The 27,304-nt window shown below is 37.4% G+C and overlaps 1 protein-coding gene across 2 annotated transcripts in view; it reads right to left on the bottom strand.

Annotated features, from left to right (window-relative positions):
- LOC131691912 (uncharacterized) overlaps positions 1–27,304 on the bottom strand; it is a 460,379-nt gene that overhangs the window by 70,900 nt on the left and 362,175 nt on the right. For both annotated transcript variants that reach the window (XM_058978657.1, XM_058978658.1), the window contains exon 9: positions 7,224–7,382. In XM_058978657.1, the coding sequence (XP_058834640.1) occupies positions 7,224–7,382 (159 nt within the window). The remainder of the gene's footprint in view (positions 1–7,223; positions 7,383–27,304) is intronic.

The raw sequence follows: 27,304 nt of genomic DNA, 5'->3' as shown, positions 1-27,304 counted from the left end.
ATCGCTGTACTGCTCCGTCTCACGGTCAGTACTGAAGCCCTTGGATCCCAAACTATAAATACGGTGTTGAGAGCATTGAATCCGTGCAATGACGCTTTTATTGCGTTTTGCGCTTCGTAGACTGCTGTAAACAAATTGTGCCCATCTGCCAACTGATTCATCTGGAACCTCTGCTTGTTCGAAAGAATACAGCAAGGGCTTTGTTCGTTGCTGATACCTTACGAGGTCATCGGGATTGCCCAGTTATATTCGCACCTCGAACAACGCGTTACAATCCTATGCTCCGATTGCCATTTCGCTACACTAATTAACGTGACGAATGAGGAACTTTTTTAAGTCACGTAAATAAAAATAAAAAACAAAAAGTATAGCAGATATCCCGAGCAAACGAAAAGCTCATGGGGTTTGACATGGGTGTTTGAAATGGGTTCAGCCCATAAAAACACCAACACCATGGTCCGGTAGATCCCATATAAAATACCAAATGTTGGTGTATTTATGGGTTATTGATACCATTTTATGATGTCTTGATGGTTGTGAATTTTGGCACGGACCATGTTTAAGGTCTTTTCAAAGGCCTATGTGGTGTTTGAACGCATGAGTATTTGCTCGGGATCCCAAATGAATGTGAAGAAATTCACTGCGAAATGTTAATGACAAGTTGGCATCTCCACTTACCCTATCAGACACGTTTCCATAATTGTGTTAAATGCAAAATTGCAAATCACATGTTTATTATGCGTAATAAAAATGATGAACATAATGACAAGGGCTTTTGATCGATCGGCGGTTAAGAAGAAGAATGGATGTGAGTAGAGCAATAGGTACTGGAAAAAACCGGCCACCATATGAGCGGCTCAAACTCTAAAGAGTGAGGCAGAGTACTGCAGTGGATGATTTTGAAGAAAGGATCAGGAGTGCGATTTTACGAAGTTTTAGCTTCCGATGGCCCTACATTTTCTGGCAGAGTGAAGTTGTGGAGTGTTCAAATGTTTACCACTGTTTAGGAAAGCAAAAATAGTACAAAGCTAATGTCAGTAGTATTCGTCAACGTAGATTTGTCGGTAGACGGTTCCAGATTTAATAAAAGAAACTGGCTTATTTTGACACAACTACAGATCGCTTGCCACACAAAAAACTTTTTGTGTAATTCAAAGAATTTCCTACTTGAAAGTTTGCTTTTTAAACCAAAGCTTTGAAAGTTATACCTTGGTGTGGAAGAGCCGGTATATTAATATATGGCGTTACTTAGTGTAGAATTAGACTTCATCTTTTACAGCCACCAGAAGAAACCAAAAACGTTGGTACCCGATCGGGAATAGCGAATCAGAAAAAGTGACAATATGTCAGTGATTCATTCAATTAGTCTTCGGTAAGGATCAATATCTTGAGCTAGGAATTCCTAGCATGCTGTTAGTCGCCTCTTACGACATGGGAGCAAATTTCCAGTGGTTCTATTCTTGGCTGATATTTTTTTCAAGGTCAAGGTCATTCGGAAATTCTAATCTGATCCAAACATCTCTGATAATGATTTGGCGAAAAATCTGAATACTAAACGCTGTACTGTTTGTCTCCGAAACTGCTACGAATGTTACCCCGAAAAAAACAACGCAATCGCAGCCTTAAACAACAAACAGCGAAACAAAATCCGAGAACGTATGCCGTATCACCAGATGCTGATGATTCTCAATTTATGTTGCTTGAACGACAATAAACCGCATGCGAAATTCGATGTTATGCGAATCCTGGAGCTCATATTCCGCGACTGTAGGACGGCAACTTTCCTGGCTGAAACAAGTTGGTTTTCACGAAAAAGAATTATGGTTTGGCAAGGGATCTGTTCCTGTGACAAGAAAATTTTACAGAGAAAAATGTATGAATACCTTTCCGTTAAGTGAGTTAAGTATTCTTTTAGAAGTAAATTACTTTAAAGTTAGTGTTATTATTAGCACTTGTCTCTTTGACTCCATTTAATTATCTATTTTCGTTTAGACTCAAAATTATTTTTATCACTGCATTTCGTATGCAAAAACCAACGATTTCGAACCCACTACATTTCTTACAAAAAAACTCAAAACTTTTTGAGCGACTTAGTGGAATGTCACAATTAATCCTGTTAAGACAGAAGTCTTCCGTTTAATTCCCCTAATACTATAGTGGAATTAAACGGAAGACATCTGTCTTAACAGGATTACCCACTACACTGACGTCATGCTGTGTTAACTATTAAATTACAGCGAAATGATTAAAGTGTGGGATCATGTATCAAAAAACAACTTACAGAGAATGTCAAAACGCATCAAATGAACAATAGCAACAACAAATTTGTTGATTAATAATTAGAATAATTACAAAACTTCTCGAAAAATATAAATTTTGAGCAATTTTAGTAGTAAAAAGTCATTAATTACTATTAACTAAAAGATACTTGTACATAAATTGGTAGAAAAATTTTCTCAGCCTTCCAATGAAACCATGGCACAGTGGTCCAGAATGCAAATTTAGCAGGAATTTTGAGATTTTACTAAAACTAAACAACTTAGCCTTATTAAGTCTTTGGAGAAGTTTTCGTAGTTTATGAGCCCCCTCTTTTTGTTAAAACAACAGTTCGGGTGGTTCTAATTTTACCAAGATCAAAAAAATAACTGTTTTAATCATTCTAGCTAGAGCCAAACGACCTTCAGCGAAGTTGTAGAACGATAAATTTTGGAAAAGTTTGCTGAAGACATGTAAGCTCTATCTGTCATACTTTTTATTTTACAATAAATTTAAAGTCTGAGCTTAGGGTGTTTCTTCGAAATACAGTTTTATTCCAATAACTTTTGCTGTATTCATTAAAAACTGAAGTAGTCTTCAGACAACTTTAAGATTGTTTCAAGGCGAATAATTTGTTTCATGGCGCCATATATATAGCTATTTGCGTTGAAAAGTTATGAGCATTTTTGCGCCAAAAATGGGGTTGTTTTGAATAACAATACCACTAATTTGGGGCAAACAAAAGACAATTCTTTTTGAACTATAAATAAGGACATGATTAGAGTTATAAGTGAGCAAAAAATGGCGAATACGATATTTTTAAAAATTTCATAAAATTGATTTAAAAAATCTATTTTAGAAATATTAAGTGCTTATATCTTCTGAACAATAAAAGCTAGATTTTTGATGTATTAGAAGAAAATGTTCGTCTTCAAAAACTCTGAAAAATATCTGAAGAATAGGTTGTAAAAAAAATAAAAACTGAAAAAAATTTGGTTTTTCATGAATTGACTCATTGTAATATGTTTAAATTACTTTCACGGTGAACAATATAGAAAATGTAGTTTCGTTTTCATGATAAATTATTACACTTTACAATACTTTTCTATTATTTTAAATAGTGGGTAGGGTGGTTCTAATTTTTGTTTAAATCAGAAAAATAACTTTTTAATGGTTCGAGATAGAGTTTCGCTGTCTTCCACAAAATTGAAGATAATGAAATTTTGAAAAACTTTGTCGAAGACACTGAAATTCTATGTCGTATACTTTTCATTTTACAAGAAATTTACCAAAAAATTTAGTGCGTTTCTTAAAAAATGGTTTTCTTTGTATAACTTTTGCAGCTTTGATTTTTCATTAAGATCACTTTAGAAATACTTTCAGATATTTTGAAGGAGAACAATTTGTCTTAATATATTGAACCTCTAGCTTCGCTCGTTAGAAAGTTATATAAACTTTTTACTAAAAATAAACAATTTTTTGAGTAAATATTTCAAGATATAAACAAATATCGTATTTGCCATTTTGTGGTGATCTATACTACAAATCATGTTATTTAAGATGAAAGTAACAGTATTCAATGTTGAGTGCCCGAATCGAAGATAATTCTCTTTGAAAAAGTTATATTTTTTAGATAAAAGTTCTTATAGCTTTAAAACGAAAAAAGTTAAAAAGTTGATGTTTTAAAGCAAATTACGCGCCCTGAAATAATCTTTAAGTTGTCCAAAGGGTACTTTAGCGTAAAATAAAAACTTCAAAAGTTATAGAAATAAAACCGTTTTTTAAGGAACACCCCAAAGCTTACATTTGAATTTCTCGTGCAATGGAAAATATAAAAGCTAGAGCTTGCATGTCTTCAGCAAATTTGTCTAAAATGTGTTGCTCTACAACTTCATCGAAGACAGTAAAGCTCTATCTAAAACCGTTAAAAGTTCTATTGTAAATATTGCTAAATTTAGAACCACCGGTTTAAACAAAAAGAAGGGCCTTGCAAAGTACAACGACTTTGCCAAACATGTTGCAAGGCTAAGTCATTTAATTTTAGCAAAAAGTTAAAATAATATAAGTTAAAGTTAAAATAAATAAATTTTTCAGACTAGACTCTTTTAAGCACTTTTAAGTCGACTACACGAAAAGTTTATTATTGAAATTACAAGGATACTAGAAGAGATAGGAATATGACGTTAAAGAACAAATTATAGATTGTCTTAATCCCCAACTTTTGGATAACAGTTTTTGTTATGATCATAATTCATTATTTCGAGAAAATTAACAAGAACCTTATTAAAAATATTAACTTTTGACTACTTTATAACTAAAAAGTAACTAAGACTAGTAAACTGAAAAACATGAGAACACAATTTAATGAGAAATTTTCTCACCTTTCCATCGGAACCAAAAGATTTAAGATACAAAGTATACTTTTTGAGTTAGAGCAATTTTAAGACAAATAAATTTTTTGCATAAAAATTTCAATAACTCTGAAACGCTTAAAACTTTTTAGCATATGTTAAACGATCTTTTTCTCCAAATATGTAGTCTATGACCCTAATACTTTCAAAAATACAAATTCATCTTTATCTGTAAATATATTAGCCATGAAATTTAATTTTTCGTTCCGTGGAGCGCATTTTTTAAACAAATGGAGGGTTAAAAAGTTGGTTTTGAATTTAAATTTATCCGACCTTTTGTCCTTTCAATCTTTTGTCATAGATTCTCAAAAAGTATACACGAAAAAAAAGTGTTCCCAAAATCGTGAATAAAGTGCCATGAATTCTGGAACAATCACGTTTTTACGTTACGAAAACAGGACCATGACCAAAAATCATGGCTTTTATAACTATGTTCAATTTCCCTTCAGTAACGCCCGCATAACGCTTTCATTAGTGGAAATATTTGATTTTGTTTTGTGAACTTCAGTCACGGTTTCTGCCGAGAACTAGTTCGCAACTTTATGAACATTAGTCATAAAACCAAAGGTTGACTCATGATTTTTATCATAGTTATAGGAACAATAGTTCACAAAATCAAAATATTCTGGCTATTTTTTCGTGAACTATTTCACGAAATTCGGAATTTTATTCATGAATCCATTCAATCCTCGTGAACTAATTCATGATTCCTAATATATTAGTCACGATCCAAAACCCGTGCTCGTGAAATGGTTCACAAAATCATCAAATATTGTTCATGCACTCGTGAACTGGTTCATGATTCCTAATATATTAGTTACGATCCAATATCCATGCTCGTAAAATAATTCACGACATCATGAAATATTATTCATGTATTCGTGAACATGAACCGGTTCATGATACCTAGTATAATAGTCACAACTTACCATTCGTTTTCGTGAAATAGTTCACGAAATCATAAAATATTATTTATGTATTCGTGAACTTATTCATGATTCCTAACATACTAGTCACGATCCAATATCCGTACTCGGTAAATAGTTCACGAAATCATGAAATATTATGCATGTATTTGTGAACTGATTCATGATACCAAGTTTAATAGTCATAACTTATCATTCGTTTTCGTGAAAATGTTCACGAAATCATAAAATATTATTCATGTATTCGTGAACTCGTTCATGATTCCTAGTACATGATTAACGATCTATCTAGTAGCAATTTGCGTGCTTGTGATATTTAGAGGATATCCCTAATCAATTACAATTCCATACAACATGGTAATGAAATTTTTACGTGAACTCTATCACAAAAGTTGGAGTATTGTTCGAGGAATCATTTTTGTTCCATGCACTTTTTTATGAAATACCCAATAATAGATATGCTAGCGACCAGTAATAGGTACCAGGACTATAAAAAAGCTATTAGAACCTCGAACATCGTTATTTATTCGATAAGGTTCATTGTGATGTCCGGACAGAAAACGAAAAGTACACTGAGAACCCAAAATAGTGTGCGTGATATAGTTCACAGAACCAGATATCGCGAATGAGTCTTATTATAATGATCCAGTTCATATTGTCACGTTATTCCGAGTAAAAAAACCCATTAGTAACCAAAAAATAACAGATCACGATAAGGCGAAGAGAATTTACGAATACCATGATAAAACTGCTGATATCATGAACATTAGTTACATTACTCTTTGAAAGTGAGCTCTAAAATAAAATATCACGATATCATGAACAGAAATTACGAAAATCGTGGCTAAGATCCTGAAATCATGAACTTAAATCACACAACTCGTGACAAAAATATTTAAAATCGTGACAAAGATCCTGAAATCATGAACATGAAGCACTCTACTCATGACTAAAATATCACGATAACGTGAATGGAAATTACGAACATCGCGACTAAGATCTTGAAATCATGAACTTTAATCCTGCTAACGTCATAAGAAGTCACAAGAATCGCGAATAAGCTCTTGAAATCATTATCAACGCTTGGCTGTCTACTGTATATTCCCAAATCATAAACAAGAATCACAACAAAAACTAAACATGTCCAGGGAACAACACCAAACCCAACCAAACATTCTAATGTAACGCCATGTATATATTCGGGGCGAACTGGTTTTTTAGAAAACTCAAATAGTTTCATGAATACGAGGGTTATTATTCATAATTACAGGAACTTGATCATGGTTTTCGTAAATCGTTCAGTTCACGAAATCGTGACCTTTTGTTCATGAATTTATGAACGGATTTTTTTTCCGTGAAGCTTTAATGCAATCATTACTAGATACCAGTTAGTGAAGTTCAAACTTTAGTCAATGTTTTTCTCAAAAAACGGTATGTAAGCCCTTAAATATTGATATAATTCTAATGGATTTTGTTAGCTTACTAGTTTTCAACTTCCATAATCAATTGACGTCCGAGATTAACCAACAAAACGCGTTACTAAATCCACCGCTTAGCCTTTCCCAAGGTGCAACTTTTGGAAAAGTTTTATTAAACATTCTATGATAAAACTTCCAGAAACGAAACTCACCTCGAAACAACCTTCGGCAGCCAGTCGCCTCCGCAGTATTTGGCCAGCACCGGGTCGTTCGTACTGCTCCCGTCGTAGAAGATCAAGTGGTCACGTTCGCCGGTGCAGTCAGACCACGCCCGAACCGCACGAGACGTCTTGTTCAGGCTGGCAATAGATCTGTGGAGAGAGTGAGGAAAAAAGAACGTTGAAGGTGAAAAATTAACAACCAAACAGTTACATGAAGCCACCCCGTAGAGTAACTCTATGGTTCGATGGTGTTGGTTCAAACGTGGCAGCAAAAAAAATATCGAACCGAGCAAGGTGAAAATGAATTTTATGCTCCCGATCTACTAGTTTTTTTTTCTCCTACATATTGTTTGCTTACGGTTCAGACCAAACATTCAGCCCACGCTGTCGGCAGGTGCGGACTCCTTCATCTTGTTCGAAAGTTCAACGAATATCCCGGGCGATATAAAAAAGGGGCGAAAACTGTAAATGTTGGCACTTTTACGTGTCAGGAAAAACCGATTTTTTCCCCGTCTTCAGCTCCGTGGAAAAGGAATTAACATGTTCGCATCAGTTTTCAGTGCAGGCAAAGTTAGCCGTTAAACCGCAAAAACCTACCCACATCGATGTTTTGTGGTCAGCACGGCCAGACTTCGCCCTGGACCAGGTGTACTGTAGGAGCGGTAGATGCGATAGAGATGCAACATCGTGGCAGTAAAGAAAAAAACTTGCAAAATTGCACATCAGGCAGGAAACATTGCTCGATAAAAAGCTTTACTAGCACTCACGGGATTCAGCTAGGTTTTTACGAATGTGAAAAGTTAGGCAAGCTGTACGGACCAAGGTGATGTTGAAGATCAGTTGGGAAAAAATCTATTAACTATGAAGCGGATGAAATTGAGGCAGGATTTGATCAGGAGAAGCAAGTAGGAAGTGACCTAGTAACTATACCTTTACGTTCAAATCTAGGTGTAGTAAAAATGTGATGCATTTCTAGTGCTACTAAGATTATTGTATTTGTTTACAAAACCGTTCCGAATAGGTTGTTTAACAATTTCATTTTTGTTTAGGGCGAATCAGTGTCAGGCTTCCTTATGTTTTTTTTATAAAATCCATGATGTGAGAGCAGTAAGAGTTAGAATCAGACTCAATTTAAGGGCAATGGATCAATTTGAAAGGCTACTTTGATCTGTTTTTATTGTTAGACGTATTGAGCGTATTGGCTTTGAATCTGGCAATAATTGACATCGTCTAATCTTTAGATTGAAAAACACGGTGCGCCTCCACCGTCTACTATAAACAAATCATAATGCGCCTCCACTGTAATAATTATCATGCAATCGGGAAATGATAGACAATCATCCTAATAATTTCCTGTATTAGTTACGATTTCCAGCACCAAATGTCGTAAAGTCCAAACCACCTGCGCGAAAACTTCCGAAGTTTACTCTGTCGAATGGCAGAAAACGATCTGGATGTAATTAAAAAACTTATTCCCGTTCCCCGAACGAAAGCCAGCAATTCAACTGAGTGGTACTGTCAACACTTGCAATATATGTATGCAAGGGGAAACTATTTTCCAGCCCCGAAGTAGTATATTTTCGCCCAGCTGCGGCTAGCCAAAGTTACCGGTGGCCCGTCCAGCTGTCGTCGTCATGCGAATAGCGAACCCGGTCGAAGGTTCCACACAGCTGTCGCCCCAGCTGCGTCCGGGGCCAGATTCGCGAAATGCTGAACCGAAAACAAACACTATGTAGGTACCACCTTCGACAGGGGGCCGCATTTACGCTCAACATTTTCCCCGGTCGCATGCCAACAACAGTTTTGCCGGGGTCGGTACCAAAAAGTAGGTACAATTTTCCCCCGTCAGGATTACGTATGAGTTGTTAGCCACTAACTCCAGGACCGCAAAGCACGGCCTTCGTTAGGCACTATGAAGGATCGCGAGTAGGTGAAAGTTTCCTGTGTTGACAAACCAACAACTGTACGGTTGAGCTTTGGGGGAAACCAATTTGCTTCGAGCAACCGTGAAAAAAGGAAAAAATAGAGAGAGAGAAAGTTGACTGTTTGGGTGTGTTTGTAAATGGTTTTAATTTACTTTTCTCGGTGCAAACAGCGAACGCTGGAACTTATTCAATTCCCACGGTAAGTGGATGGAAAGGTGAAATAAACTTTCACATGAAACAAATTCACAATGGTGCCCGGTTGTGAAGTGCACAGCTTGTACTCTAACGTTGTTAAGGTAGTTAAATATTTTTGGTTCAACGAAGTGGCTAGCGTTTGTTAGAGAATCTAAAGGTATGCGATAAATTTGCGACTGTAAGCAGATCAGCTTATTTAACGTCCGGTGTGAATTTATTGTTTAGATCAATACCGATTAATGTCAAAACACAAGCCCGATTCACACCATTGAGTGACACGTCTAATGACCTCGTTATAGATGAATGAATCATGAAACATGCTCAATCAAATCCCCTTCGTCCACCCACTCGCAAAAAACACCGCTCACTGATAAGCTGTAATATTATTAACTTTAGAACATCCGCTGCGGATGTCGCTCCAGGTACGAAATAAATTTAATTAAATTTGGACTTTGTAATTTGCTCCTTCAGTTCACACATCCGCCATTTCATTGTCGTGGGGTGTTTTTGGGAAGGGTGGTAGGTAGAAGGTAGCAGCACGTTCCACGTGTTCATTCCTATGTGTGTGGATCCCATGTCCCGTGAAAGCTTTAGTTAGACCCTCTTCGCGTACACCGGAAGCTGAAATGGAATTATTCGTTCGGCTCTTTTCATAGTACTGTAAGTGGATGGCTATGGCAACGACGACGATGGCGTCGGTGTAGATTCACAGCTGGCACCAAGCATTATTTTTGGAATAATCTACTACCGAGAGCGTGTGTGACAGTGGCAGTGACGAGAATGAACGGAAGCGTACGATAAATTGAGGAGTTTATTACCGAAACCCTAGGCTTGTACTCTTGTATATTAAATTGTAGTTAAACGGAAGTGTTGCTCAATTTGAAATCCTTTTTCGGTGCGAGAGGAAGCATAATTTGTCATTTTATTTTTCCGACGTTGGATGTAAGCCGTGCGTAACGGCATGACTTCATTACGTTCCTGAGAATATCCCGCGTTCAACAAGATATATATATGATAAAAAATTATTGAAGGATATTAGAGACATATGCCTGAGAAAATGATGAAGTTTGATATGGGTTAAAAGAAGCCTTAGAATCTCGTAAGAACTTCTCGTCGCAAGTTTCGCAAAGGTTTCGTTTGATTCCTGAACTTTTTTCGCTATAGAAAACTCCAAAAATGTATGATTTAGAACATTGGTCAAAAATATTACGAAAAAAGATTTAAACCAACACACAGTGGTCGCAATGGTACCAAAACGTGCGTTTAATTAATGGTGCTCTAGGAGTTGATTTTAGCGATTTGGTGTGTTTAAAACGCTTTTTCAGAGTGGAAGCCCCCTTCTTTTGATGTATACTGAATTGTGATTAATCCACCTAAAAGTAAGATAGAAAATTTATTTCCACTAACTTTTAAGATAGAGGCACGAAGTCAATGACAAAGTTATAGTAAATTCTACTGCGAGAAAACTTGTTGAACATGTAAACTCTCCAAAATGTAATGGTGTTGAGATAAAGCACGTTGTTTGTGGGAGGCACCCAAAAAATCATTTTTTTATTATAACTTTTTTCTGAGATTTTTGAAATTTTTCAAATGTTCCATGAAGTTGTTGAAATTAAGAAATTGCAGATATTTGTCGAAGACGTCAACATTTTTTATTTCAAAACTTAAGAGTTATTAAATAAAATGGGTTAAAAATACCGCCATTTTGAATGACAATTACTAAGAGATGTGGAAATATGTGGAAGACATTTCGATTCCATGGGAAAGACAGTGACAAGTACTATAAGAACAAATACTACTCAGAACGGGCATCCACCGGCCTGTATATAAAAAATACATTCCGACAATGCATGTTTTTCATTTTGTAACAAAATAATTACGATATTTTAAGCATAACTTTTTATAGCAATTGTTTCTATGTATTATTCTATTCTACGAATATTCTAAAAAATCTTTGGAAATATTAAAGTACACATATGAATCCAAAACTCTCAGCTCTGTAGTCTCCAACTTACGAATTATTCCTAAACTAGCACAACAACAAAAGTGATCAACTAAAAAATGTGCAAAACATTTTGGCTGTCTTTACAAGAATAAAAACCATTACAAACAGTATTAGGGTTACTGCGCCATAATTCATCTTAGCTCCTCTATTCACCCCACCCATTGGAACTCATTAGTTAGAGAAGTATTTGCTATCTCTTTTCAACGCATTAGCTCAAAAAGTCTAACTGTACTGCTTCTTAGGAACGAAGGAAAGATGGTGATACTTACTTAAGCGCAATCCAGTCACTCTAAGTCGAGTTATCAACGAAATATTGTGACATCCCGACTAATGAGATGGATAAAGACTCGACTACCCTATATGCAGTTCTCATGAAACGATTACGTGGCCGTAATTCTCAATACTTCTTTTGCAAGCACGCATTGAATGATTAAATATTTGAAATTAACCCTCAAAAAGGCAAGCGAAAATTGTGACTTCATAAAGCATCGCTTCTAACCCCCTTGATTAAATATTTGAAATTAACCCTCAAAAAGGCAAGCGAAAATTGTGACTTCATAAAGCATCGCTTCTAAGACCCAATGAGAGCCTCTTTTTTGTCGTTTTACCAGTGAGAGAATCGAAAGCCCGAAAACGCTCGATCATTTGTATTTCCAATTACAAGTTCATTGAAACTAGGGAACTGTAACTAGCCGAGCCTCTGAGACCCCTTGCCTTTTTGAGGGTTAAAATTTGACAGAGATGCAATATATAGGTGAAAATATTTTTCTAAAGATTTTCTGGCAAGTCGGATCTTAAGTAGCAACTCTGACTACATAGTCGTTTCGTGAAAATGATATCTAATACTCTTTGCTATGGTTCATACTCATGAAAATACAGTAAACCTGTTAATTTATGAATAGTTTCAGATAACAGAAATTCAAAGTTCACGATTTATATGTGTATTTATTACTCTCAATGATTTTTTAGAATATTCGACACATAGAAAAAAAATCACTAAAAAATGTATGCTGAAAAAGTCGTACTTATTTTGTTACAAAATGAAAAACATGCATTGCCGGAAAGTATTTTTTATATACAGGCCGGTGGATGCCCGCTGTGAGCAGTATTTTTTCTTATAGTACTTTTCACTGTCTTTCTCATGGAATCGAAATATCTTCCACATATTTCCACATCTCTTGGTAATTGTCATTCAAAATGGCGGTATTTTTAACCCATTTTATTTGATAACTCTTAAGTTTTGAAATAAAAAATGTTGACGTCCTCGACAAATATCTGCAATTTCTTAATTTCAACAACTTCATAGAACATTTGAAGAATTGCAAAAATCTCAGAAAAAAGTTATAATAAAAAAATGATTTTTTGGGTGCCTCCCACAAACAACGTACTTTATCTCAACACCACTACATTTTGGAGAGTTTGCATGTTCAACAAGTTTTCTCACAATAGAATTTACTATAACTTTATCATTGACATCGTGTCTCTATCTTAAAAGTTAGTGGAAATAAATTTTCTATCTCACTTTTAGGTGGATTAATCACAATTCAGTATACATCCAGAAGAAGGGGGCTTCCATTTTGAAAAAGTTTTTCTAACACACAAAATCGCTAAAATCAACTCCTAGAGCACCATTAATTAAACGCACGTTTTGGTACCATTGCGACCACTGTGCAACAGTGTGATGAGACATTTCTTACACATATCACTGTGGGATCATTCATTGGTTTGCAGAATTCATGCGAAGTAGGTACTTAAATAGTGATATGATGAACACAGTTTCGAATTAAACACAATCCTCGAATAAAATTAATATATTAAATAAAAAAACAAATGAAATCAAAAAAGTTTTCAAAGTTTGAGCGACTCCTATACATTTCTTTTGTAAGAAATGTAAAAAAATACAGCGAAGACCCGTTTTTATCAGCCGCTTGGTGAATTTTAGGCTGATAAAACAGGGAAATTGATAAAATCGGGACATAAATTATTCCTTCTTTATAAAAAAAACCGAAGCTCTTAAAGTATTCTTATTTAGTCCCTAGATGTAGCCTCATAGCCCTTTCTGATAATTTTGTTTAAATTTCCCTTAAGGGGGTCTAACAGTGCAAAATTCATAAATTTTTATTTTTACATATTTCGGATCTATAAGATAAGAAAAATATGCTCAAGAAAGGATTTACTCGACTTCAAGTTGGTTCGTCTGGTAGAGCCCATAAAATTACCAACTATCAATTTTCATACGAAGTTGATAAAATTGGTAAAATGTTACCAAATTCATAAAAAGAGCAGAATGATTAACATAAATCAGATTAATAGAATAAATGAATTATATTGATTCAGCTAATTGAGTGTAACATTAAGCAATTTAAAAAACCTGTTTTAATCCAACTGGTGCAATTGTGCCTTTCTTCCAAACTACGATTCCATAGCTGGTTATGTTCAATACAATGATGGAAATGTATATTACATATTCAGTACGACTTGCACATACATACAATGGATCGATAGCCAAGATCTTGAGATACTATGTGTTGAAACTGAAACATCGCTTGAAACCAGCGGCGGATTAAGGAGGAAGATCTGGGGGTCCGGACCCTGCCGAATATTTTCAACTTGTGAAGAAGTTTTAAACTAGTTTCAATTTTAAAGCTGCAACTCCTTACTGCATATGCCTACCTAAGCCAATACAAGCCAAAAAACCTTTCTATATGAGAAAGGCAAAAACTGGGTTTAGGTTGACAATTTTTAGAGCGATTGCATAACCTTTCTATATGAGAAAGCCAAAAAGGTGCCAAAGTCCAAAAAAGTCAATTCTAATCAATTTTTTTTCGAGATTTCATCAAATCTCAACGTTTCATGCATTTTAAAGTCATTTGGCATAAAAAATGCAAATTCTATTTTGAAATTTTCCCTACTTCCCCTTTGAGAATTTTTCATTTTAGTTTATATGGGAATTTGCTGTGTGGACGCACTCTTCAACCCGTAACTCTGGAACCGGAAGTCTAATCAATAAAAAATTCAATAGCAGCCGATGGGAAGGTTGTAACTTTCATTTGAGACTTAGTTTGTGCAAATTGGTTCAGCTATCTCTGAGAAACAGAGGTGACATTTTTTCCACACACACACATACACATACATACACACATACATTTTCCGATCTCGACGAACTGAGTCGAATGGCATAGGACATTCGGCCCTCTAGGCCGGGATTAGGTTGACGATTTTTAGAGCGATTGCATAACCTTTCTATATGAGAAAGGCAAAAAGTTTTAAAATTGATATATTAAATTAAATTGATTCAGACTAACAAATTGGATGAAATGAATAAAAGGAAGGACTGAAAAGAATCAATAAAATTAATTAAATGAAGAAACAAAATAAAATGAATAAACTGGAAAAAAATTATAAAATTAATAAAATTTTGAAATGAACAAAATGAATTAAATGAGTAAAATGAGCAAAATCAACAAACTGAATAAAATGAATAAAATTAATAAAACGAAAATAAATAAAATGAGTGAAATAAACAAAATACATATAATGGATGAAATAAAGAAAGTGAATAACATGAACACAACGAATAAAACGAACTAAATTAACAAAATATACGTATGCAATAAAATAAAAAGATAGATGTAATACATAAAATGAATAGAATGAATAAAACATGAAAAATTATATCATGAAAATAAACCAAGCAAATAAAATAAATTAAAATAATAAAGTAAATAAAATATATAAAAACCATAAAATAAAAAAAATAAACAAAATGATTAAAATAAAGTAAATAAATAAAATAAATGAAATAAATAAAATACGTTAAATAAAGAAAATAAAATAGCTTAATTAAATAAAATTTAAAAGCGAATAAAATATTTTGAATAAATAAATAAAATAAATAAAGCATGGCAATACGGATTAAATTATTAAAATCGATCAAATGAATGAAATAAAAAAATAAATGTAATTAGTAAAATTAAAAAAAGAAGAAAAAACTGAATAAATTGCATTTAATGATTAAAATGAAAAACTAAGCGATATTAAGGGGTTCCATACATTTTTGTGCGAAAAATGTAAAAAAAGTTTGAATTTACGTAAAGGCATGAAGCAATAATTTCATTACACCAAACTTATAATAATTTGCTAGTGCATTTTTCATTGAAATAAATAAGCATTAGTTTAAAAAAATATGTTGATAATTAGCGGAGTTATGGATTTTTCTCCGGAACCCCTTTTTATTTAAGAGATTTGCGGTGATCACAATTGAAGACCAATAGATCAACTAAAATACCAGAACTCATAATATTCCATTAGTCTATGAACATTCCTCGTACCTTAACGATTATTTGAATAAATAATTTTTCCTGCATTAGGGAACGTTTTTCCTAAAAAATTAAGCGCTAAAAATTGAATTAAAAAATTCTCAACTACTACACAAAAATTTATGCATAAAAAATAAATCGTTAAGGTACGAGAAAAAATAATTACGATCAACTGAAAAAAAATTGATGAAAATCGGTTGAGTGGATTTTCGGCAATCGGGATCACGGAAAAACCATTTTTGGAAAAACGACATTTCGAGAAAAATTTCAAGATAGCACTGCTCTTGGTAGACGAAGCGCGCTTGGAAGTGTTGTAACTTTCGATATATTTTTTTGATCTCTATGAAAATTTGGGAAAATTTTCTCAAGAAATGTGCTTTTGTTAAAGTAGTAAAAAAATCCATTTTTTGAAAAATAAAAAGGTATGCAACCCCTTAATCAGCAAGATGTTTTCATGTTTGCGAGACTGCGGACTTTGAAATGCGTGGATGATTGTGAAGGTCTTAAGCGTTTATATGTTAACATGCGGAATGCTGGAAGAGAGTGAGATTCCCCATACCACTAGCGTCACCGGTCATGTCGCTAAGGAACGTGTTGTTTAATGGATATGAGCGTTATTTTTTGATTGGTCTAACCGAAGGTATAGTAGGCCTATGCTACTAGGGCCGACAATAAGGATTTTCGGACGCGACCAATTCATAATCGCGCGAGCGGTGGGTCAATGCCGCGTTTTGTAAATTTATAAGTCTTGGAACGTTCATTCAATTACCGGGGTGTTTTGATGTAGGCGAGATCGCGGCAGTAAATGTGCGTGGATAATTAAAATCGACTGTTCGCATTTGTGACCAGGTCTGTGTTATCGCGAACGCCATGAGTGTTTGTACGTTTGGAATGAAAGAGATAGTTAGTATATATGAGAGAATATGCAATTGATTGTGTTTGAAAGTGTTAGTATGAATCTAATTTATGATATAGTAATAAAAGAAAAATTGCTTTCCGAACAAAGAAAATAAAACCTAACAAAGAGATTAAGTAAAAGCATTGAAATTGGCCGATATGGTTTTTGGTATACATGAGTAGTGGAAAAGCAAACTACTAGAAGTACAACAAAACAGTTCAATGAAATAGAAGAAAATTGCACATGTAACATGCAATCCAATTACTTGAACTCGTCCAAATGCAAGAAAAGGACATTTATCCACCATTACCGGAAACTGCATTAGAATTTTATTATGTTGACCGGAAATTGATGATTCACAGTTAATCAAAGTTCAATTTATCCGGTCCAATTTTCCCGAATGAATCGAATCGAAGGTTCGAACGAACAAGTGGCCATCGAATCCAAGAAACGAACACCCAGTATTCTATCACATACACCAGTTCTGCATCCATTCCATGATTTACACTAGAACAAAAAAATCACAATTATTAGAGTTCAACGGGGTCAAATAGATATGGGAGTACAATAAGTATAGGGTATTATCTTTGCTGTGTTATTGCAGTGGTCGTTCGTGTTGCGTGAATTAGATACACGGTAGAGAACATTGTTGAAGACTGTCATTTCGACTATTATCATCGATCAGCTGTATTAGTTACAGCGTCATTTATGTTTTCGCGTGTTGTTCTGAGAAAACACATTGTACTTTGTCATCAGTACAGTACATTTAATCAAGGTTAAAAAATGTCAAGTGAGTTTTTACTTACGTAAAAATTAATGTTGAACATGAGTTTTATGTTTGTTTTCGAATTTTTTTATTTTGAAAAAAAAAATACGGCTATCAACTTGAAACATACGCTTTGAGACACGATAGTCAGCCGTTTGGGAACACGATGGGTCACTTCTATAATGTAAATTAGAATTATTTGGATAGGAATATTGTGCGCAGTTTCATGGGAAAAAATTTCAAAACGAAGTGAAGAGGACAAAAACAACACAATTGCATCTGTTCAAGATGGCGCCAGTATTAGCCTCTTAACAATATAAGGTTCATTCAAAATATTACGTACTTGTTTGAAAGGAAATTGCTAGTCATTAATGAAAGTGCGTCAGATATTTTACGTGAGTTGACACAATAATAATTTTAGGTTTATTTATTTATTAACAGATTAAGGCCGAAGTGGCCTGTGCCGTATACAAAAGATTCCTCCATTCCACTCGGTCCATGGCCGCGCGTCGCCAGCCACGCAGTCTGCGAAGGGTCCGCAAAACGTCTTCCACCTGGTCGATCCATCGTGCTCGCTGCGCGCCACGTCTTCTTGTACCGGTCGGATTGCAATTGAGAACCGTTTTCACCGGGCTATTGTCCGACATTCTGGCTACGTGCCCGGCCCACCGTAGTCGTCCGATTTTCGCGGTATGACAGATGGGCGGCTCCCCCAACAGCTGATGCAGCTCATGGTTCGTTCGCCGTCTCCATGTGCCGTCTTCCATCTGCACTCCACCGTAGATGGTACGCAGCACTTTCCGTTCGAAGACACCAAGTGCGCGTTGGTCCTCCACGAGCATGGTCCAGGTCTCGTGCCCGTAGAGAACTACCGGTCTAATCAGCGTCTTGTAGATGGTCAACTTCGTACGACGGCGAACTCTGTTCGACCGAAGTGTCTTGCGGAGGCCAAAGTAAGCACGATTTCCTGCCACGATGCGTCTACGAATCTCTCTGCTGGTATCATTGTCGGCGGTCACCAGTGAGCCCAAGTACACGAACTCTTCAACCACCTCGATTTCGTCGCCACCGATGCAAACTCGAAGCGGGCGGTTCTCATTCTCTTCTCGTGAACCTCTTCCTATCATGTACTTTGTCTTCGACGTGTTGATGGCAAGTCCGACGCGCTTGGCTTCTCTTTTCAGTCTGATGTAGGCTTCCTCCATCTTCTCAAAGTTTCGTGCAATAATATCAACGTCATCGGCGAAGCCAAGTAGCTGAACGGACTTTGTGAAAATCGTAGCACTCGTGTCGATCCCTGCTCTTCTTATTACACCTTCCAGCGCGATGTTGAATAACAGACACGAGAGACCATCACCTTGCCGTAACCCTCTGCGTGATTCGAAGGGACTCGAGAGCGTCCCTGAGACACGTACTACGCACATCACCCGATCCATCGTCGCCTTCACTAATCGCGTCAGTTTGTCCGGGAATCCGTACTCGTGCATAATCTGCCATAGCTGATCTCGATCGATAGTGTCGTATGCGGCTTTGAAGTCGATGAACAAATGATGTGTGGGCACATTGTACTCGCGGCATTTCTGCAGTACTTGACGAAGAGCGAACACCTGGTCCGTGGTAGATCGTTCGCTCATGAAACCCGCCTGGTACTGCCCCACGAACTCTCTTGCAATTGGTGATAGTCGACGGCATAGTATTTGGGAGAGTACCTTGTAGGCGGCGTTCAGCAGGGTGATTGCTCGGTAATTACAGCAATCCAGCTTGTCGCCCTTTTTGTAGATAGGACACACGACACCTTCCATCCACTCCTCCGGTAAAATCTCCTCCTCCCAAATCTTGGTAATCACCCAGTGCAGCGCTTTAGCCAGTGGCTCGCCACCGTGTTTTAGTAGCTCGCTTGGTATTTGGTCAACCCCAGCGGCTTTATTATTTTTGAGCCGGCTAATCTCCTCCTGGATTTCTTGGAGATCCGGAGCCGGTAGTGTAATGTCTTCCGCGCGTGCTCCCAGGTGCGTTACCGTGCCATCCTCGTTGTCTGCTGCATCGCCGTTCAGGTGTTCTTCGTAGTGCTGCCGCCACCTCTGGATCACCTCACACTGGTCCGTGAGAAGATTCCCGTTTGTATCTCTGCACATGTCGGCCTGTGGTACGTGGCCCCTGCGCGAGCGGTTCAACTTCTTAATTTAGGTGTTGTTGAAGTAAATAATCGAGAAAACATGATCGAAAAAGAGAAAGAAAAGGAATCCAAAAAAAATTCTTCGAAGCGCAAACGTGATCGTCGCACAGCTAAGCAACCACGTGAGCCGGAATGCACAACTTCAATTCCACACTCTGGTGACGACGAGGACACCGGAGTGCAAAGCCAGACGCAACTGGTGAAAAGTATGTTTTTTTCCAACATTTCCATCGGCGGTATCATGATTTTTCACATCATTTGCCACTTCCTCGTTCTCTTATCTGAATGACGTCAATGGATTGCATTTTGTGTTAAAAAGAATATCAAAAAGTTTATTTTTCATAGCTTATGGCATATATCACGTAAGAATTGTACAATTGTCCATCCAGATACGCACAGATATACGAACAACAAACAATATCTCAGACATTCAGCTTATCAAAGCATTCAGACGAAGGACGAACTATATTGTAAGTACAGCAACTATGTATCAAACCAAAACCAGACTAATCATGGCATTATAAACTAGATTACCCTGCAGATGATGCCAAAAAGTATCGAAACGTCGAACAAACATTAAAATTCGTTCCATTATTTCTCAAAAGACTGATAATGCCGTTTAAAGAAATTTCTTGTGTTATTAATTTTTAAATAAAGTATTCATACCCTTCAAAAAAAGATGAACCACTGATTTTCTAGGCGAGTACGTTGTTTTATTTAACCTCGAACCTTTCGTGCCCCCAGATTTTAAAAGGATCGAAAAAATGTATATTCGCCTTATCGGATTTAGCTTGAAAATACCATCGCACGAGCTCGCCAAAAAACTGATCCACTTTACCTCACTCTACTATCCTTTTCGTTTTTTTATTTCCTTGTTTTTTTTTTTAATTTTCCCAAAAAAACATTTGGTTTATCTTTTTTGCTGTTCTGCGAACGTTTTCGTCGGTTGGCATTTAGACATTTTTTTATTTATTTCAAATTTCTTTTCTTATTCTTTAGATTATTTAGTCCTTTTCACACAATATTTTCTTTTTATTTTTTCCATTCTGTGTTTTTCTATCTTTTCAGTATAATGTAATTTATAAATTATTATTTCTATTCTTTTCAGCAGATTTTTCATTCTTATTGATTTAAAATTTTCCTAATCTTACCGATTTTTTTGAACTGAAGTCCCATTCCAATTTTTTCAAAAATATCTACACAATAATTTAGTTGGAACCGTAAATCCCTACCATCATTTGGAATTGTTCGATTTTTACGAAATTACAAAATTTTGTTGCAGTAAGTATAAAACTCGATTCGCGGGTGTTCTTTGGGTCATGCAAACTCCATACTGAATCCGCCATTTTGAATTTTACATTTTCGACATCAGAATCATAATCAGCGACCTCGAAAACCTGCATAAAGCTAAAAATAGCAGTATTAACAATAAAAAAATTCGCGTCGCTAATGGTTAAAGATTTCGTTAATTAAGGTTTATCCGAAAACCTGGTCAAGCCTCCCCATGTTTCGTTACAATTTCGTGTCATAAAGCGGAGAGGGAGTAAGCTAGGACGTGACCTAACATTCGTTATGTTCTAAGGGACTCAATTTGTAATATGAGTGGGAGGAGTCTATTTTGGGCGACTTTTGGACAAATTTTGCAATACTTGATTTCTAAATTATCCCTAAGGTACTCTCCTGGTGGCCTTACACAGCAACGGTTTGTTTTCGGATCACAAAGCATCGTCTCTCGATCGTTAATTGGGTTTAGTTATAGAATAAAACGAGAAACGAACAGATATCAGAAAGAGACTGGAAACTACTAGCCACACACATAAGACAGCAGTATGTAATTGTCTTTATCGTTCATTTGGTGCTGGTTTGGGCAGTCTGAGCACTATGCGTCATGACCGTTGCCTTTGGTGGTTGGAAGTAGACTAGTTTTGCGAAATTGTTTAATGCCAAAGGAGCGAAAATTCTATAACTTGCGTTGTGGATAAAATAATATAGTTAGGAAACACTGTTTTAGCAGTCCTGCAATTCAATTGAATAAGGCAATAAAAATTATCGGTCTGCATTTTACATTGTCTTGGTGATCGAGAAATTCTCAATAAGTTGACCATACTTAAGCTGACCAACCGTACGGAATTTGGGAGGACAGTACGGATTTTTTGTCGTGTGTACGGAAAAAGTACTTGTACGGATTTGTCCGGAATTTGCACGGAATTTTCAACCTCGGTGGAAGTGGAAGTACTCCCGGGACAACAAAAAATCTTCCATAAATGGAAACAGACTAAATAATGTTGCAAACTAGTTTCCCATGTTCCAAAAATGTAATTAAAAGCCTAAGGAAACCAGTGAACAAGCGTGCTGAAAATCGATTTTTGTAAATTTTCTTATAAACTTTGGGACTAAGTAAACTTTAAGATTTTTTCTAATATTAAAAAAAAAATTGATTTTTTTTAATATTAGAGAAAAAATTGAACTATCCGCCCCGACTATTTGTTTAACCCGTTTTCTCAAGTTGGTTGGTATTTTGAAATTCAGTGTCTAGCAGCCGCCAAGTCGCTCTATCTAAGTCGCAATTTACTCGATTAATTTTCGTTTTGAAAAGTATAGTGCTCGATGTACACATTTGATTCAACTCAATTTGCCTCCTATGAAGTTATCCGTATTATACATTTTCTAGTTTTAAGCTTTTTCGGAACCAAATTATTACCGCTGCAGTTCGACTGTTTTCTGTAGTTCTGAAACATAATACGAATAAAATCTGCAGTAGGAACTCTTTCAAATTTTCCGTTTACATGTATAGATTAATAGATTTTTCCATTAATTTGATTTGAAAGGTTGAACCGAAAATTTCAACGTACTTGAGGAACATTAGATACAGAAACGAGGCTGTTAAGTACAATAGAGTATTTAATTTTACGTTAGATTTTCAGCCAGATGAGCTGATCGGGCAGCTTGCTACACACAAGGCACATGATGAGCATAAGTGCAAAATGCGTGGACACTTATTTTTATATTCGGTAATCAATTTCTTCTTGTGCAAAGAAGCAGTTTTTTTACTATAATATTGCGCGTTTATAAAATTATGGCATAATAGAAATTGTGTTATATATCAGGCTCGTTTGTATCAAAAACCGTTAATATTTACTGCTGTAAGTTGTCGAGAAGAGATTTTTTACTTCTATTTCAGTTATTGGGGTGATTTTATTTTACATGGAAGCCTCTTTGGCCATAACCGGAAACTCTAGTGATATGGGAGAACTTACTCTCTTCTAGTATCTGAACTATACATCGCAAATTAAGTATCAGCTTCAGGGTCCGCACGCGATAACTCAAGAATACACGTAAATATACGAATAACTACACGGTTATAAAATCGAATTTATACACGCGAAGTTTCATACACGCTAGCACACGCGACAAACACGTTGACATACAAACGCTTGAGCCTTTTGCGATCATCCACGCATACCTACGCTTACGATCTTGCTAACAGGATAACACTCCGGCAGGGATGCATGAAATACAGCACGAGAGCCTAAAACGAGCTGAGAGGCCGCTTTGAACGAACCAAATGCACAAAGCGCTGACAACGCTCGTGCTAGGTATCCGCCGTGCTCGAGCTGTAGGATTCGAAGAGCTAGCACAACGGGTTAGCACGATGAGCTAGCTCGGTAAGGTGGCACGATTTTGCTCAATGAATTAGCACGGTAAGCCTACCCGATGAGCTAGAATGGTGCAGTAGAGTAAGCCATTAAACGAAAGAATAGGACAAAGCGAAAAATATACGCTGGTAAATGTGCGACAAGTTTCTGCAAAAAAGGATGCAAGCATTGTTATTCACATTACCGCGTTGTATTTTTTCTGCTTTGCTATAGCTCGGAGCAGCGGTGCTCGTGCTACTTGCTAGCTCAATGAACTTAGCTCTGATACATGATGAGCCAGTGCACAGGAATAGTACACGATGCAGCACCGTTCTTGTGCATGCCTGCACTTAATTACGTCCGGAAGTTCCTCCTCTTGGCTCTAGCAGCCTAGGTCCCATGCCCTCAGCTGGACCAATCAGAAAAAAATGACGCTCATATCAACTAGACAACACGTTCAATGGAGACATGACCGGGAACTCTAGTGATAGAGTTGATAGTGATAGAGATCTTACTCTCTGCTAGCATCTGAACCATACACTGAAAATTAAGTATTAGATTCACGATCCGTGCGATCATCCAAGAACACACGCGAATATGAAATGAATACCCGGTTTTAAAATCGAATTTATACATGCGAAGTGACACGCCAACACACGCGACATACAAACGCCCACGCAATCGAACACAATGACATACAAACGCCCGAGCCCTTCGCTATGGTACACAAAGACGAACATACAATCGCGATCATCCACGCACAACTACGCCCAAGATTTCGCTAACACAAAAACGCCCCCAATAATTCAGTGACCTCTACAGCACTTCGAATCTCATTAACGCGGTCTCAAGTACACACCAATAAACACTCATTCCCACGCGATCGTAAAGCCCATACGCCCGCACAACTGAACCGTACATTTGATATCACAATCAGAATCATGGCCTGCTGCAATTTAACTTAAGCAGTTATGAGTGATTCTGATGGGGAGCCCTTCCGTGAACTCAGCTCTACAGTTCCAGAAGGACAGCTCTCGAAAAATAAAGAAAGAAAACAAACTTTAAAATATCTATAAGAATCACATTCCGTAATAAAATTATGTTTTTGTCTGCCAGTTAGTATGAAATTTAGAAACATGTTTAAAGCAGTTACAAGAAAAACATCTTTACCAATTACTTCTCCGCGATGCAACCACAACAAATGTTTCCATTCTCTTTAGACTTTCGTTGACAAAAAATAAAAGTTTTCAAATCAGTCTCTACGCATCGCTCGATCGAGATAGAAGTGTTTTGTTTTCGGTCTGTTGGAAAAAGAACAGTGCAGTAATCCGCGTTCAAGGTTATTTTGCCATTCTCTGCCTCTTCGGTTTGGACTTTCATTTTCTTTTGTGCGTGTGTTAACCGTTAGGACACATTCCTCAACCTTTTGTTCGTAAAGCGAGGATTGAACAATAACCAGCTATTTAAGCTGGACTGGTGCGTCGTGGGAAACGAGTATACAGATAAGTGAAATCTACCTTTTTGATACATTTACGGCTTTTTCCCGTCTGCGCGGGTGCTGACCCCGTGCGTTGACGGTGTCGATGGCTTCCTCCCCGGATGGCCAAATGGAGATCGAGTCGACTCCTAAGGCTCTCCCCCTACCCAAACAATATCCAGAGCTCTCGACCGGTCCCTTTGTGGTCTTCTTTCGGCCCAAAACAAAATCGCTGAATCTATTACAGATTTCAAAAGACCTAACGGAACGGTTCTCGGCTGTGATCGAAATAAAAAAGGTCCGCTCAGACAGGCTGAGGGTCGTGCTGACTAACTCAAAGCAGGCAAACGATATTGCTTGCTGCGAGCACTTTACGAAGGACTATCACGTGTATATTCCAGCTGTGAAAGTACAGTCTGAAGGCGTTGTCACCGATGACAGTTTGACATGCGAGGATCTGCTGCAGTACGGGGTTGGCCGTTTCAGAGACCGCTTACTTCAGCCAGTGAAAATACTCGAGTGCAAGCGTTTGCACTCAGTAGTAGTCGCGGGGGATGGTTCAAAAACGTACCCCCAATCAAACTCTTATCGGTTGACCTTCGCTGGTACCGCTTTGCCAAATTACGTCCTCTTGCACAAGGTTCGTCTGCCTACGCGTCTGTTTGTGCCGCGGGTCATGAATTGCACAAAGTGTAAACAATTGGGTCACACAGCCACCCATTGTAGCAATAAGGCCCGCTGTGGAAAATGCGGGGAGAATCATCTAGATGATTCGTGCAGTAAGAATGCTGAGAAGTGTCTTTACTGTGCAGAGAATCTGCATGATATCTCGGCATGTCCCGCATACAAACTACGCGGGGATAAACTAAAACGTTCCCTTGCTGGACGATCCGAACGTTCTTTTGCAGAAATGCTAAAGAAAGCTACACCACCAACCTCAACAAACATCTATGCTCACTTGCCTCCTAACGAGGGCGAGGCTGATGACCCACAAGAGGGAACATCTACTAGGGCGCCTAGAAGTTATAGGAAGATGAGGAACATTTCCTCTCCTAAAGTTCGTTGTAAAGGCCAGAAGGTATCCCTTGACGGGACTCAGAAAGTCACATCTATTGGAAGTGTTGCAACCAAACCGAAGCAATTAGCTCCTGGTCTCGGAGGATTAAACTCAGAGAAGGAGTTCCCAGCACTTCCAGGAACATCAAAAATCCCAAGTGTTCCTCTGTTTCAGTTCGAGAATAATCGCGGCACTGGAATTATCAAACTCTCGGACATTGTGGACTGGATAATAAAAACTTTCAATATAACTGATCCTATTAAAAGTCTTATGTTAGCTTTTCTCCCTACAGTAAGAACATTTTTGAAGCAGTTGACTGCTAAATGGCCCCTCCTTTCAGCGATTGTATCCTTCGATGGCTAACTCATCGAACGAGGTCACGGATTTGATCACTGTTCTACAGTGGAATTGCAGAAGTATCATCCCGAAAATCGATTCCTTCAAAATTTTAATAAATAATTTGAGTTGCGATGCATTTGCATTATGTGAAACTTGGTTAACTTCCGACATAGATCTCAACTTCCACGACTTTAATATTATTCGCCTGGATCGAGACACCCCCTATGTAGGAGTGCTTTTGGGGATCAAAAAGCGCTATTCCTTCTACAGAATTAACCTTCCCTCGATAACAGGTATTGAAGTTGTCGCTTGTCAAGTAACAACCAAAGGCAAAGATCTTTGCATAGCTTCCATATATATTCCCCCCAACACCGCGATTGGGCATCGCCGGCTACATGACATCATAGAATCCCTGCCTGCACCGCGACTAGTTTTAGGCGACTTTAACTCTCACGGTACGGAATGGGGTTGCCTTTATGATGATAACCGTTCCTCTTTAATTCACAATATTTGCGACAATTTCAACATGACAATTCTAAACACGGGTGAAATGACACGGATTCCTCCCCCACCAGCGCGCCCAAGCGCATTAGATTTATCCCTTTGCTCGACCTCGCTAAAGTTAGAATGCGCGTGGAAGGTAATCCCTGATCCCCACGGTAGCGACCATCTGCCGATCATAGTCTCAATCAATAACGGCTCAAGGCCATTGGAAACAATCAATATTTCGTATGACCTCACACGAAATATCGATTGGAAGAGCTATGCTGCCGCGATATCCGACAACATCGAATCTACTCAAGAACTTCCTCCGGAGGAAGAGTACAGCTTTTTGGCTGGCTTGATTCTCGACAGCGCGAATCAAGCTCAGACTAAGCCAGTACCCGGCGCGAACATACAAAAACGTTCTCCCAATCCCTGGTGGGATAAAGAGTGCTCAGACGTGCACGCAGAGAAGGCCGCCGCGTTTAAGACCTTTCGGAACGACGGGTTACCCGCTAGTTTTCGACAGTACGCGACGTTAGACAAGCGAATGGAGAGTTTGATGAAAGCCAAAAAACGCGGTTATTGGCGCCGGTTCGTCGACGGATTAACGAGAGAAACATCGATGAGCACTCTTTGGGGAACAGCCCGACGTATGCGAAATCGAAACAGTACTAATGAGAGCGTGGAATATTCAAACCGTTGGATATTCGATTTCGCCAAGAAGGTTTGTCCGGATTCCGCCCCGGCAAAGAAGATCTACCGCGCCGCGTCCCGTCACGATAACGCGAACGAAA

This window comes from Topomyia yanbarensis, chromosome 3 (assembly GCF_030247195.1).
Source record: "Topomyia yanbarensis strain Yona2022 chromosome 3, ASM3024719v1, whole genome shotgun sequence".
NCBI lineage: Eukaryota > Metazoa > Arthropoda > Insecta > Diptera > Culicidae > Topomyia > Topomyia yanbarensis.
The sequence above is the reverse complement of the archived record's forward strand: the minus strand, read 5'-3'. Positions and strand labels throughout refer to the sequence as shown.